The sequence below is a fragment of the Typopeltis vanoorti genome, chromosome 3 (genome assembly GCF_054136105.1).
Source record: "Typopeltis vanoorti isolate ZY-2024b chromosome 3, IOZ_Tvanoo_1.0, whole genome shotgun sequence".
Classification (NCBI taxonomy): domain Eukaryota; kingdom Metazoa; phylum Arthropoda; class Arachnida; order Uropygi; family Thelyphonidae; genus Typopeltis; species Typopeltis vanoorti.
The window spans coordinates 14,001,435-14,017,586 of NC_143551.1; the positions used below are offsets into that span (position 1 = coordinate 14,001,435).

The following is a 16,152-nucleotide window of genomic DNA, read 5'->3' on the forward strand; positions in this document are numbered from 1 at the left end:
ATTATGGAGGCACACCAGTTGCGTTTAAGAACTTACTTTAATTAAATTTAAAATAAAATTTGATGTTTTGATCTTTATATCAAGATCATCTTCAGGAATACACATGCACACACACACACATAGCAGATTACCAGCTACATTGATACATACTACAGTGGGGTGAGAATAACTGCTTGGTCAACTTTGACCATAGCCTGCCTTCAGGTGAAAGGAAAAATCAATAAAAAAATAAATAAAAAACATGCAATAAAAATAAAATCCAATGAAACATAATTATCTTAGTAAAACTAAATCAGTAGCTATTTGTTTCTTAAAGACTGGTTACTTTAAATTTCTGTTAGCTGACTGAGATTCTTCTTTCCCAAATGTTATGTGAGTTGTAGGTAATAAGTTGTAGGTTTCAGGCCATAATTTTTGTTGATATTTGGTTGGTTGAAATCAATGAAAGAAACTCTTAGGCAGAAAACAGAAATTTAAAGGTATCATGACTTTAAGAAACAAATAGCTGCTGATGTAGTTTTACTAAGATAATTATGTTTTGAAAGTTTATTTTTCACTTGGTTTGACTATAATAAATTTAGTTTAATCCTTTATCCAAGTGTGAGCAAACAAAGTTTGCGCCTGAAAGTATCTTCAGGACTGGGGTAAGGTGGTACAACACCGGCAACTCGTTGCAAAGGTGGAGCAAGCTAACATCACTCCTATCTCAGTATCTCCCATAATGCAAAACACATCTCCTTGCGGATATTTATAATGTTATACAGGCAGAAGCCTGGTATCTCCACTTGGGCCTGGTTCCCACTGAAGAGACCTCAATAAAGGTCGAAACTAGTCTGGGTAGTGGCCCTTCCCTTAATGTATAACATTATACATATCCACAAGGAGATGTGTTTTGCATTATGGGAGATACTGAGATAGGAGTGATGTCAGCTTGCTCCACCTTTGCAACGAGTTGCCGGTGTTGTACCACCTTACCCCAGTCCTGAAGATACTTTCAGGCACAAACTTTGTTTGCTCACACTTGGATAAAGGATTAAACTAAATTTATTATAATTATGTTTTATTTTATTTTATTGTATGTTTTTTATTTATTTTTGATTTTTTTACTTTCACCAGAGGGCAGGCTATGGTCAACGGTTGACCAAGCAGTTATTTTCAGCCAACTGTAGTATCTATCAATGTAGTTCACAATCAGCTCCATACACTGCTTGGAAAGAAGTCAATGGACCTTACCCCCCATGGGCAAGGTACATTGTGCCATATAATTATTATTATTATTATGGGTATCTCCATAGAGTCAGTAGACTCATTGCAGGAGACCCAAACTATCAAAACAATATCTATCATACCTCTTCTTGAATTCATTTACAGACAAAGAACTCACAACTGAGTTAGGCAATGCATTCCACTCATTCACCACTCTCAAAGCAAAAAATCTAGTTCTCACACCCTTGTTAACCACACTTTTCCTTAATTTCCAGGGATGACCTCTTGTTCTTCCATCACTATCACACAGTGAAAATTTCCCCTGCATCAATCTTATAAAACCTTTTAGTAATTTAAATGTTTTTATCATATCCCCTTTTCTCCACCTATTAACCAACCTCTGCAATCCACAAGCTCTCAATCTACCAATGTAGAGAGCATTTTTTACATCACTCACCAACTTAGTCACTCCTCTGAACCCTCTTCACAACCTCATCTCAAAGGAATCTAGGTGACCAGACTTGAGCACAGTAATCCAAATGTGGAAGTAACAATGCCTTATAGAGGGGAATAATAACCTCTTTATCTCTGGATGTTAGTGTGTTCTTCAATAACCAAGTAATCCTATGTGCAATCTTGTCCTCTGAACTTCATCTCCCTATCCACCAGCACCCCCAAATCCCTAGCCTCATCAATCTCTTGGAGTACTGTTCCATCAATGTGGTACACAGCTGGTAATCTTTTAATCCCACTTTAATAACTTTACACTTTTCCACATTGAACTGACTCCATTACCTTTTGCCCATTTTGCCAGCTTATTTAAATCATCCTGCAAACTCTCAACATCAGCTTGATTTTTTATTGAGCTACCCAACTTTGCATTATCAGCAAACAACTGAATATCTCCCTTCAAGCCATTTCCTATATCATTTATGTACAAATTAAACAATAACAGCCCAAGCACAGAGCCCTGAGGCACACCACTGGTCACCTGCCTCATCCTGGACTCAGCTCCTCCATACACTACTTTCTGGTATCTCTTTTGTGCAACAGTATTCCATGGGGTATCTTGTCAAAAGCCTTAGCAAAATCCAGAAGTATCCCTGGGTAACCCTTCCCCTTGTCCAACTCAGATGTCATTCTATTATAAAAAGGTTAATAAATTGCTAAGCAGGATCGACCTTTAACAAAACCATGTTGGTTCCTATAGAGTATCATATTCTGATGCACACATTCTTGAATTTTGTCCTTAACCAACTTTTCCAATACTTTTACCACCATTCCTGAGATGGTGATAGGTCTGTAATTAACTACCGCAGTCTTAGAGCCACCTTTATGCAAAGGAACCACTTTGCCTTCCTTCCACTCCCTAGGGACCATACCAGAGTTCAAACGTAAGTTAAATAACCAAGTAAGAGGCGTTGACAATTCCTTTGCACATTCATGCAACACCCAAGCTGATATTCCATCTCAACCTACAACAGTGTTTGCATTTAAATTCTGCAATATACTAAGTACCTCTGATTTATTAACTTCAATTCTCACATTAGTTATTGCTACAGGTACAGAGATATCCTCACTTTGGTGATAGACTTTTGAAAAGTGATCACTCAGTAACTCTACTATTACATCTGAATTGGCACTGCAATACCATCAGTACCCACTAAGGTTATCCTTCCAAAGTCATTCTTCCTTTTACTTGCCACATAGCAGAAGAACTCTTTGGGATTACCCTTGATCTCCTTGGCTAAGGTCTTCTCATTATCTGATTTAGCTTTTCTTACTATGCTGGTAACCTTCCTAGCTTGAGCCTTGTACTGCTCATGGGTGTACTGATCGCCTTTCTCCTTGTAAATTCTCCATAACATTTTCTTTTTTTTGCAGATCAAGCCTGATACTACTACTCATCCATCTAACACCTACCTTGTTTGTCTTCCTGACCACGGGAATACATTCTGATATTGCCTTCCTCAGATACCTGCTGATTTTATCCCATGCATTGCTAACATCTTTCCCCTGAAATATGTTCTGCCAGGGGACGGCTGTAAGCTCATTCCAAAGCTTGTTATAATTACCTAACCTGTAGTTCCATATATACCCCTTCTTAAGAGAGAAATCCATAAATTTTGCAACCTCCCAAGTCAATACCACATGATCGCTCTCACCAATTGGAAGTAACGAGGACACCTTACTTATGCATATGTCCTCTGAACCTATGACCAGATCCAACACTCTCACACCACAAGTCCCTTCAGTTATGTGCTGTTTCAAGTAATTATCTCTTAGAAGGTGTATGAATTCCATTTCCTTTTTGCCACGTGATATTTCCTCCTTCCAAATGATATCACCATAATTAAAATCCCCCATAATAATCACTAAACCTGCACTCATTGCCCTAATTTGCTTATGAATGAATTCAATATCATCATCTGGCCTATAGCAGCAACCAACTGTATATTTGGTTGCGTTGGTCACTATTTCACAACACACTGCCTCAAATGAACTATCATTCACATGTCTATCCTCTTGATATACTACTTTCTTTGGCTGCAACTCATCAGCTATCATCGACAGTACTCCTCCCCCGTTCTGTCTTCTCTATCCTCCCTGAAAATACTGTACCCATCACATTCAATTCTGCTGACAGTCAAGTTTCACTAATGTCTACAACTTTTGGTGAGATTGCACTGACTAATGCCAAAAATGTTTCCCTCTTATTTCGAATGCTTCTTGCATTAGTATACAAAAATTGCAGATTCTCTTTAGTTCTTTTACCAGCTTTAGAACTGATACACATTCTACTAATTTCAGTAGTCCCATGCCGATTGTTATCCACTCTATTCTTCAAATTATTCCACAAAAAAAAATCAAAAAATATACATTCACTGCATAAGTTTCTCCCTCTTACACTCAACCTTTCCAATTTTAGTTTCCCTGCCCAATTACTTCAACTTGTTCAGAAAACAGTAACTTCTTCAAATGCTTCTCTTGCATACAGCTGTCTTTTGCCTTCAAACACACTCCAGACCTCTTTTTTTTTTTTTTGCACATTCTTGCAATCTCATTCTCATCTACTTAACTCATAATTGTCAAAACAAGGCAGCACACACACTATCCTCCCTTTGACACTTTTCTTCTTCGTGATATCTAACAATGTTTTGCTACCTGATTAATACTACCACTCATGTCATTTGTACCCATCATAACTATCATCTTTTCTGCATCATGCCCTCTCTTTATTGCTAAAGTCACTCTCTCTATTGTTCTGCCAGAAAGCACTCCTCAGGCATACTGCTCTCCATACCCTTAATCATTGACGCAACATAAATTATACCACTCATAATGTCATTCAAACCCAAACAAGTGTCACTCACAGCCTCATTTTCTACACTATTCAGTATGACTCTCCCAGTTTCATTACTTTCCCTCAACACACTTTTACTTACTCTCTCATTTTCTTTCACATCTCATTTCTTCTAGACCTCTTGTGCTTTCATTCTATTGACTCCCAATCATTTACATACTATTTATTACTTCATCATTCACCAAAGTCTCTCCTTTACTTAAACCTGTTCTAGTTACTTCAGCTAAAGTAATCTCCATAGTCCTAATTTCTCTATTCAATACATTTAACTCAGTCTTAATATCCTGAACCTCCTTACTGAGCACTTCCAATTTCTCTTGAAGGAGATGAAGGTCACTTTTCATTTCATGAACTCCTGCTGAAGCTCTCTGCTACGGTCCCAACATTTACTTTCATTCCTAATCACTCTAATCTATCTAGACACGTTTCACATACATTAACATTTTCATTCTTCTCGTTTACCCAATTGGTCCACAGATCTTTCACATTTTTTAGTACATACATATAGCAGTTTCCACAACACATCCACTGCGAAAGATCCAAGGCAGAGCTAGACATTCATACAGAAATCTTCCGTGCCTCTGACATACGATTTTTTATTGATGCCATCTTTAGATGCTGAAGTAGTGAAACAAACAAGTAGCAAAAACACAATATAAACAACAAAAGTTTCAACAATAACACCACTGCAGGGCACTTGTATTCAACTGAAGCACAATTTGAGACAAAAAACCTCACTATACTTTAATTTAAAAACACTTTTACTAGCATAGATCAAAACGACAGCTACATTCACTTGTGACACTCCAATAATAAGTGACATGTTTATAGCCAGTATAATTTGGAGGAATATGATGCTCCCAAGTCACTACAACTGTGTCCGGGGAAAAGTGGTTGCAAGAAGGGAACTGATGGAGTTTGAAAAAGGCATTGTGATAGGATGACATGTTGCAGGCCATCTGGTCAATAATCAGTGAAACCACACTGAAATGGAAGCACATGGAGTCAGCTGTAAGTGCTACCCACAGTGGATGACCCACGACACTCACTGAAACTGACCGTAAGGTGCTACAAAAGATAATGTGAAACCACCACTCATCAGCTGACACAATGAATGCAGAGTTCTGGGCATTGACTAGAATATAAATCTGCAAAAAAAAAAAAAAAAAAAAAAAATCAGAACTGAGGCTCACAACATGGGTTTTCATGGTAGGACTGCAATATGCAAGTCATATATTACTCACAACACCAACATGCTTTGGTACTTTTCATCAGGGCTTCAAGAGAAACAGGTATTGCCATGAAAACTTCTCCCTGTACCATAACACTGTCACCTCCTGGTTGTTTCTGCTTGATCATGACATTGGAATAATTCTTCTCTTTAAATTTTTGCCTATCTCCACCTACCATCCACAAAGCATAGATGGAAATAAGATTTATCTGAAAAGTCAATTTTTTTCTCCAATCTTTAATGGTTAATGACATTTCTCAGATACAAACCATGGATGTAGAAAGTTTATTTTTCACTTGGTTAAAATATAATAAATTTAGTTTAATCCTTTATCCAAGTGTTTAATCCTTTATCACTTCCCAAAATGAAGACATTGGGAAGGTGCTTGTTTGCATTCAAGAATGTGTGAGCAGGGTTAATCTAAAGTGACATGGTCACTTTAAGAGGATGGGAGAAGAAAGATTAAAAAAACAGGTGTTCTTTGCCAGGATGGCAGGGAAAAAATCTAGGGGAACCTCAAGTTGAAAGTTTATTTTTCACTTGGTTAGAGTATAATAAAATTAGTTTAATCCTTTATCCAAGTGTGAGCAAACAAAGTTTGCGCCAGAAAGTATCTTCAGGACTGGGGTAAGGTGGTGCAACACCAGGCGACTCCTTGCAAAGGTGGAGCAAGCTACTATCACTCCTATCTCAGTATCTCCCATAATGCAAAACACATCTCCTTGCGGATATGTCTAATGTTATGCATTAAGGGAAGGGCAACTACCCAGACTACTTTCGACCTTTATTGAGGTCTCTTCAGGGGGAGCCAGGCCCAAGTGGAGATACCAGCCAAAAGCATTAGCAAGGTCATCTCTACCTATAGGAGTTGCCAAATGGTGTGCTACCTTTTTAATAAATTACTCTGGATTTAGAGAAAGATGTTGAAAGTTTATTTTTCACTTGGTTAGAATATAATAAATTTAGTTTAATCCTTTATCCAAGTGTGAGCAAACAAAGTTTGCGCCTGAAAGTATCTTCAGGACTGGGGTAAGGTGGTGCAACACCAGGGCAACTCCTTGCAAAGGTGGAGCAAGTGTGAGCAAACTTTGTTTGCTCACACTTGGATAAAGGATATGCTAACCACTCAGCCAACCAGGCTGGAATACCAGTATACTAGCTTTCACAGTGTGAGTGCTACTTGGCAAGGTTAATAATGGTCAATTGACAAATAACAGGGATGGTCATAATATTTTGACTGGATTTTGTATATGCATTATTTTAAATTAAATGCACTGAAAATAGTTACCTTGTGTGTTCAAATGCACTCATCAAAACCAATATGGCATCATACTGAACAGTATGCAGAAAGAAATTATCAAACAAGTTCTCTTGCCATTTTTCCTCAAAAGTTGTTACTGTCAATGAATTTATCAACAAAGTTAATATATTTGAGCTATAATTACAAAACTGTTTCCTTCCAGTAATATTATCTGTTTGTCTTTCAGAAATAGCATTATACAGTGCTTTTAAAGATTCCCATTTTGCACTATTTGCTGTATTTTTCTTTAGTGCATGCTGAACTTCATACACCAGGGTAGTGATATCATCATTTTCATGCTCCATATTTTACACATCTGATTATACCTATAAGATATCCAGAAAAATATAATTTATTATACATTAAGAAAAGGTATAACATAGAAATATTAAAATAATTAGTTCAACTAAATATACAATAAAGACATGCTGATGCAAAACAATTAGAAATTTGTAATATTCAGTAATTTTTTATTTACCTATTATGCAAATGAACTTAGTTATTTAATAAAATTTACAATTTTTGCCACATCTATGGTTAAGATATTTGCTATATTAATCTTTTTTAATATTTGATATATAAAATTTTTATTAAAATTATCATACATTTTAGTTATTTTTATATACTTATACAAAAATTTATGCTTAACAAACTGTGTTACATACCTAATTTGTTCTTAATATTCCAAAAACATTGTTAAATGATGCAGTAAAAATAAGAAATTAATGTTATCATTTCCTTTTCATATCCTTTTATTTTTCATTTTTCCTGCTAGCAATGGTTAGTACTGGCAATATTGTTTTATATATATATATATATATGTTAAAGATACCAAGCTATTTTAAACCTGATTTTACTCCATTTCCCAAGTAAGCAAACAGACAAAAAAGTCAAGTTTGCACCTGCACATAGTGCGAGTCTAACTGACCCACAGGGTAGTGCAAGTCTAGGCAACTCGTGGTAAAGGTGGAATAAGCTCTGATCACTATTCTTAATATTTACCCTTAATCTCCTTGAGGATATGTATGATGCTATGCATTAAAGGCAAGGGGCCACTACCCAGACCGGTTTCAACCTTTATTGAGATCTCATCAGTGGGAGCCAGGCTTAAAAATACCAAGGTTAAGTAATACAGAGCTTATAAGTATCTTACCAAAACAAGTTACCAAAAGGTGCTTTGACCTTATAAAACTTTCTACATACATACATACATATATATATAAATTAAAAACGACATCAGGTAATACTGAGTCCAGTGGGGTCTGGAGGTGATAATGATAGGTATAGAAGCAGTGACGTTTTATGCTTTATACTAATACCAGGAGTATCCAAAATAAAGGAGATGAATTCGTGGCACTGATAGCATCAGCCTAGCCAAAGATTACTAGGATCTCTGAGATGTGGTTGACGGAAGATGATATAATAACAGGAATTGAAGTAGCATTTTTCAGGAGGATAGGAAAGGAAAACGTTATGGTGGAGTACAGTACTGCTTATGATAAGTGATGATTTATGTCCTCTAAGAGTGGAGGCTTTGGAAGGAAGTGACACTTATGGTTTTGAAAGCATATGGCATGAAGTAGAGGTGGGCAAGACAGGATATTTAAGGGGTGTTGCTACAAGCCAAGGAGTACAGAGAGTGAGGAGCAGAGGATGTTTAGGCAGTTGAGCTTGGCAAGTGCAAGAAGAATGATGATTATGGGAGATTGTACAGCAGTATAAATTGGGAAGAGGAAAATGCATTTAGTAATAAGGGAATAGAATTTCTAGAATTCTTGAGGGACAAATGTCTTAGGTAACATGCAAAAGAGGGAACAGAAGGTTCAAATTTTTGGATTTGGTCATAGAATCAGAAGGGTTGATTATGATATCTCTTCACCCCAGTTGGAGAGAGTGAGACCATGAGGTTTTGACTTGAAAGATGAATAAATATGAAGGAGTATCAAAGAGAAGGGAATGTATGAGTAATTATAAGGTGGATGATTATAATAGTCTTAGATAACAACTTGGTGCAGTTCCATGGAAGGCAGAATTGAAAGGTCGAGATAGCATTACTGCTTGGGAAAATGTGAAGGAATATTTGTTAGAAGCAATAGTAAGCTGTATTCCATGAGTGAAGAAGAGGACACACAATTTGGAGTCAAGTGGATGATAAACAATATCAAACAGGAACTGTAGGTAAAAAAAGGTTATGAAAGAGATATAAGAAGAGGGAGTGGAGAGCAGATGAATGAAGAATATAAGACACAGGCCAGGAGAGTGACTAGTATGGTAAGGAAGGCAAAACTGGAATATGAGAAGAGTTGGCCCTAAGATCCAAAGAAAATCCCAGGAATATTTTAGCTATGTGGCCAGTAGGACAAGAAATGATTGTGGAAAATGACATTGTGGGATAAAAATGGGAATAGAATGAATGATGCAGAGGACATAGTGGAGTTGTTCAATGAGCACTTTATTGGAGTATTTCATCCTGGAGATGATGGTTTTAATACTAGAGGGATAGGGCAGGTTCGAGGTTTAGAGGAGAGTGTGTGCCAAATACTGAGTACTCTGGATGTCAGTAAAGCTGTGAGACTGGATGGTATTTTGAGAGAATGTGCTAAAGAACTGACAGCTCTGTTGACCTGGCTTTTCAATGAAAGTCTGGCTAAAGGAAAGTACCCAAAGAATGGAAGGAAGGTAAGATAGTGCCAATGCATAAGGGCAGTAGCAGACTGGAAGTGTCTAATTATAGGCCAGTTTGCGTTTTATTGGTAGCTGTTAAGATCTTGGAGAAATTAGTGCGGGACCATATACAGCACTGGGCAGATGAGGTAATGTTATCTGTGAGAATCAACATAGATTTGTTAAGGGGAACTCTTGGTTTAGTAATATGATTGCCTTTTATAATAAAGTGACAAGAGCAGTTCATGAGGGAAAGGCAAATACTGTCTTTTTTTTTTTTGGATTTTGCAAAGGCATTTGACAGGGTGCCAACATGACAAGCTGATATTTAAGTTGCAGCACATGGATTTAAATGTCGGGTTAGTCAACTGGATTCAGGATTGGCTGTCTGATAGGTATCAGAGTTGTGTATGGTGGGGCAATATCAAGGAAGCAGAAGGTTACAAGTGGGATTCCCTAGGGCTCAGTACTGGGACCTATATTGTTCAACCTTTGTGTCAATGAGATTGTTAATGGATCGCACAGGAATATTCAGTTGTTTGCAGATGGTGTGAAGCTGGGAAGGGTTATCAGTAATAGTACAGATGTGGCAGCCATGCAAGAGGGTTTGAATAAACTAGACAGTTGGGAAATGAATGGGGGTGTCAGTTTAATGAAGCAAAATGTAAAGTCTTGAAGTTTGGGATACATCGATAGAAGGCTGCATACTTGATTGGAGGAGCTGTACTGGAGGAAGTAGGGAAAGACAAGAGATCTGGGGGTTATGATTGATAGAAAACTGAAATTCAGGGAGCATATAAAGGTGGTGAAGGTAACCCAGAGGATTGCTACAATACTGAAAAGGACACTGACCTGCAGAGATAAAAAGAATATCATTCCGTTGTATAAGACCCTGATCAGACCACACTTATAGTATTGTTCTCAAATTTGGTCCCCAGGATTTGAAGTTGATTAATTAACTGTGGAAAGGGTACAGAGGCAGAAAACAAAGATGGTTTCAGAACTGTACAATGTTAGTTATGAGGATCAGCCGAGAGAATGTGGACTGCACAGTTTGGTGGATAGAAGGAGAGGTGATATGATCGAGACTTTTAAACTGTTGAGAAGCAGTTACAGGGTGGACATTGGGGAGTTCTTTCGCTTGATGTAACAGTGGGAAGGAGCGATGACAAGGGGCCATCCCTGGAAGTTATGAAAAGAAGCTGTGAGCAAGAGGGTGGGAAGTGGTGTCTTTGCATGGAGGGTGGTTGAAGTGTGGAATGCATTGCCTGAGAAAGTGGTGAGAGCAAGAACGGTCAATGAGTTCTAGGAGTGGTATGATAGACTGTGTTTCCTAAGAAGGACCTCCCATGATGAGTCTCTTGACTCCATGGAGGCCTAAATAATAATAATAAAATTAAAAGGAAACATTACTAATAATTAAGATGACTGCTATACTGAAAGATAGTTTTAACATGACTAAGTTTTTAATCAAAGGCTGCATGATTTTGTAACCTGAGGTGAAATATTCTCTAAAACTGAAAAAGGTCTATGAAAAGCAGTGGCTTGTAAAATTTCACAATCTTTCTGATCTTAGTGCCTTTTATCTACGTCATCTGTCATACTTTTATCTTACCTATCACACTAATCCTGCTAACTGTTATGTTAACATATTAAGCACTACTGGACTATTTACTGCATACTAAACATAGTGTAAATGTTTTGTCTATCATGAAAAACATTTGCAATATGAATATAAACATGTAAAGCAATTCCCCTCCCAGTACACAACAGGGTGAAAGCCTATGAACTTGTATTTCAGTTAATAAGGATATATGAGAACATGCTCACATTTAGATTAATGTATACATATTGAAGCCTTTAGTTTGCAGAAGGGAGAAGTGAAAGAGTTGGTTGTTGCAGACACAAATGATCTGAAATATGAGAAACATGAAATAAGACAGAATAAGAAAGATTTATTGAAAGAAGTGAAAATGAATAATGACAAAGTAAAGACTGTAATTCTGCTACCTCGATATGATAGGATTGAATTGAGAAGGGCCATGATTGCTAATGAGGCAATGAGAAGATTGTGTGAGAAGGAACAAGAAGAGTTAGATGTTTGGTGAAGATGTTGTTCACTGAGAGGCAAGAAGTGCAAAATCAGGAAAACTAGATGTGGGATGAAATCAAGTATGCATCTAGCCACATCTGGGAAAAGAGTATGAGTGCAGAAATGACGATAACTCAGTGCCGTTTCCCAGGTTTTGAATCTGAATAGGGGCGGTAAAGAGATAGTACGCACCATACTGGCACCTTTTATTAACAGTAATGTGTGATGTGTAGGACCGTCACCAGATTAGATTGCACCCTGAGGCAAACAATTAAATATCACTCCTGATGGATTATAAGACAAAAATAAAATCTCCAATTGCTATTTTGTTTTTATTACAAGAGAAACATTAATGCAAAACAATTACATAATAATATTAATTAAATGTTTGCTCTACGGGGATATACAATAAAACTATTTATAAGCTCTTCTAAATTTAAATTACAAGCTATGTCTGCCTCTATCGATATAGTTGCCTGACCAACCTTTCTGATTGGTTTGTCTTGGGTCATTGCTGTTCACAAATAATTTTTAATCTGTTTAAGCTTGGAAAAACTTCTTTCCGCACTTGCAACGCTAACAGGAATTGCTGTTAGCATCGCAAGTGCAACGGTAGCAGCAATTCAATACAAGAGGACTGGTAGTGTCTCTGATAAAGTTATTTAATCTAAGTCTCAGCTCTGGGAATGTTCCAAGGGAGTAAACAGAGGGTGAGATATTTCCATTAAATAAAGGTGGATCCAAGACAGAAGTAGAAAATTGCAGAACCAATTAGTATCTCAGGATCAGTAGGTAAGTTACTGGAAGAGTTGGTTAAAGCTGAAATTCAGGAAAGGTGGATAGGAATGTGATACTCTTTGGTGGACAGCACAGTTTTGTTAAAGGAAGGGCCTACCTCATAGTTTATAATAAAGTAATAGCAGATTTAAATGGCAGCGTGAGAAGATGAAAATGGTTGTTAATTTAATATCGCAAAATATAAGGTAATATACTTTGGGATGAAAAGATTACATACTTTGTGTCATATTGATGGTATTAGATTGCAGGAAACTGATGAGGCTAGGGACTAGGGAATAATGGTGGATAGAGTTCAGGAGGTCTGAGGGCATATTGCAAATACTGGTAAAAGAGCTCAAAGGATTACTTGGATTTGAAGAGCACATTGATAAGTAAAGATAGGGAGGTTATTATTTGGCCACATTTTGCCTACTCTGCACAGATTTGATCAACTGGGTTTCTTGGAGATCAGGTGGTGGTGGAAAGGTTTCAGAGATGCGTGTCCAAGCTGATGACAGGCCTGGAATGCTATGAAAATAAAGATGTGTAGGTTGTAGAGTTACTAAAGGGATTCTATAAGATTGGCACAAAAAATTTTCAATACATGACAAAGAGGGAGATAACAAAGGGTCACCATAACAGTTTGCATAAGGGTGTGGAGTAGATTTTTTTATTTTTTTTATTTTTAGAATGATGACTGTGTGGAATGGATTGCCAGGGGTATATGTGAGCACCCATATGGTGAATGAGATTAAGGAGAGGTATAATAGGTATTGTGTGAATAATGGCTAGCTCGGGTCTCCTGTGATGAGTCTTTAGACTCTATGAAGATACCCCATATAATAAAATATTTGGTTGCAAAGGGGTTCTTGGGGAATGAAGAAATGCTGGACAGAATTCACAGATGACTGACTGTGATTGTGAAATACTTCCTACAATAAGGATATATTGAAAGTTAATGGATATTTTGAAAGTTAACGGGTTTGCTTGGTTAATAGAAAGGGTGTGAGAAGGACTATGATGGCAACATATGTTTCTAAATGGGTTTTACAGTACAGGAGAAAAATTTTAATACATGACAACAGGACAAGGAACAAGGTGTCTCGATTAAAAGTTGGATAAGAGTGTAGTTAACAAACAAAGGTGCGAGAACTAGATTTGGAGAGCAGTGAATGAGAAGAATGAATTGTTGTCAGAGGCTTCTATGAATGCTTGTCAGTGAATGTATTTTAAAGCAACATATATGGTAGACATTTTGTGAATAATGGCTGGGGTAGCCTCCTGCAATAAGTCTACAGATTGCATGGAGATGTCCATAAAATAATAATTATTGATATGAGAGGTTTAATATCAGCTGATATAGGAAATGACCATAAATTAATATTTGAAAAGATTAAACTAGAAAAGAATAAAGAATAAATTAAAAAAAAAACTGATAGGAACTTGAGGAAGTTGTTGCAGCAGATAAAGAAGAATGCTGCCCAGATATTACAACAGTGAACTGAGAAGGAGAGAAGAGATAATGAATTGTAAGTTGGTTGAGTTGTGTGAGGCAAAGGGGGTTTCAATTTGTAAATCTGTGGAGTGAATCTGAATGGAATTTGGAATGGTATAAAGCTGATGGATTACATTTGGATGTGTTTGATGTTGGGCATTTAGAAAAGCTATTGTTTTCTGAGAAGGTGCAGAGTCAAGAAGTTAATGTAGCAAATGATCTGGGTCTAACTGTGAAGCAGGATAGCACAAATCAACATATTGTGTGGCAGGAGGAAGATGGATATGAGGTTGAAGACGTGGTTGCAGCAGCAGCACAAGATGATGGAATGCATAAAGGTGATGATGCACAGGTAGAATTGAGAATGTTGATGCTTGTTATGTTTATACACAAATATAAGGAGTATTCGAAATAAGAGAGCTGAGTTTGTTCCCCCCCCCACCCCCCCCCCCCCCCACCCCCCCCCCCCCCCACCCCCCCCCCCCCCCACCCCCCCCCCCCCCCACCCCCCCCCCCCCCCACCCCCCCCCCCCCCCACCCCCCCCCCCCCCCACCCCCCCCCCCCCCCACCCCCCCCCCCCCCCACCCCCCCCCCCCCCCACCCCCCCCCCCCCCCACCCCCCCCCCCCCCCACCCCCCCCCCCCCCCACCCCCCCCCCCCCCCACCCCCCCCCCCCCCCACCCCCCCCCCCCCCCACCCCCCCCCCCCCCCACCCCCCCCCCCCCCCACCCCCCCCCCCCCCCACCCCCCCCCCCCCCCACCCCCCCCCCCCCCCACCCCCCCCCCCCCCCACCCCCCCCCCCCCCCACCCCCCCCCCCCCCCACCCCCCCCCCCCCCCACCCCCCCCCCCCCCCACCCCCCCCCCCCCCCACCCCCCCCCCCCCCCACCCCCCCCCCCCCCCACCCCCCCCCCCCCCCACCCCCCCCCCAGCCTAGATATTGGAAAACATCAATATTCATCCCAATTCCGAAAAAAAAAAAAAAATCAAATCGCAGAGATTGTGAAAATTATAGAACCATCGCTTTAATTTAACATGCAAGTAAAGATATGATGAAAGCGATCAAACAAAGGCTAGAACCATATGTGAATAGAGAAATGATGCAGGAACAGGAGGGGTTTAGGAGAGGTAGAGGAACTGAAGATTAAATAGCAAACATGAGATGGATTATGGATAGAACAAGAGAATTTCAGAAGGGATTATTCATATGTTTTATTGATTCTTAAAAAGCTTTTGATTGCATGGATCGCAACAGACTATGGATTGTAATGAGATCAATGAGAATAGATAAAAATCTAATTCTCTTGATGAGAGAGCAGTATGACATCCAAGAAGCTGGAGTAAAAACTGTCTTTCGAGAAACAGACAGTGTTCGAGTGGAAAAACAGGTGTGGCAGGATTGTATACTGTCAACCTACCTTTTTAATATTTATAGTGAATATATTATGAGTGTGGCTGATTTCGACAAAGATCCAGCGCGAATTAAAATTAGTTGCAGAAAAATAAATATAAGGTATGCAGATGACACAATCCTCATATCAGAAATGAAAAAAGTTCTGGAGCAGATTGATTCTATAGATTAAGTCAGAAAGTAACAAACCCGGGCTTAATTTAAACATCAGCAAAATAAAAGTGATTAACTTCTAACAATTTATATGAATTCGTAATAGAGGTAGATAAGAGATAAATCGTTGAAAATAATGACTTACTGAGTTCCAGAATCAGAAATTATGGAGAATGTTAAGATGAAATTAAAAGAAGGATATTCATTGGAAAAAATCGATGTTAAACCTAACAGAAATTATGAAAGATAGAGGTTGAGTAAGACCACGAAAGTCAGAATTGTCAAAGCAAAGGTACATCCAGTAGTGATGCAAGAATGTGAAAGCTGGATTTTTAATCAGAAAGAAAAAAATCAGTTAACGCTTTGATTCCCTTGTAGGGAGAAGGTGAGGCCTTTAAACCCTATCTAGCTATTGAAGACTGAGTGGACAGTTTAAACTCTGATTGGCTACCAATGGA

General features: G+C 38.6%; 1 protein-coding gene across 2 annotated transcripts in view; it reads right to left on the reverse strand.

Annotated features, from left to right (window-relative positions):
- Positions 1 to 7,424, reverse strand: part of LOC150107933 (telomere length regulation protein TEL2 homolog) — a 284,799-nt gene extending 277,375 nt beyond the window's left edge. For both annotated transcript variants that reach the window (XM_090415456.1, XM_090415457.1), the window contains exon 1: positions 7,090 to 7,424. In XM_090415456.1, the coding sequence (XP_090271582.1) occupies positions 7,090 to 7,406 (317 nt within the window). In that variant the 5' untranslated portion in view covers positions 7,407 to 7,424. The remainder of the gene's footprint in view (positions 1 to 7,089) is intronic.
- Between the last annotated feature and the right edge of the window lie 8,728 nt (positions 7,425 to 16,152).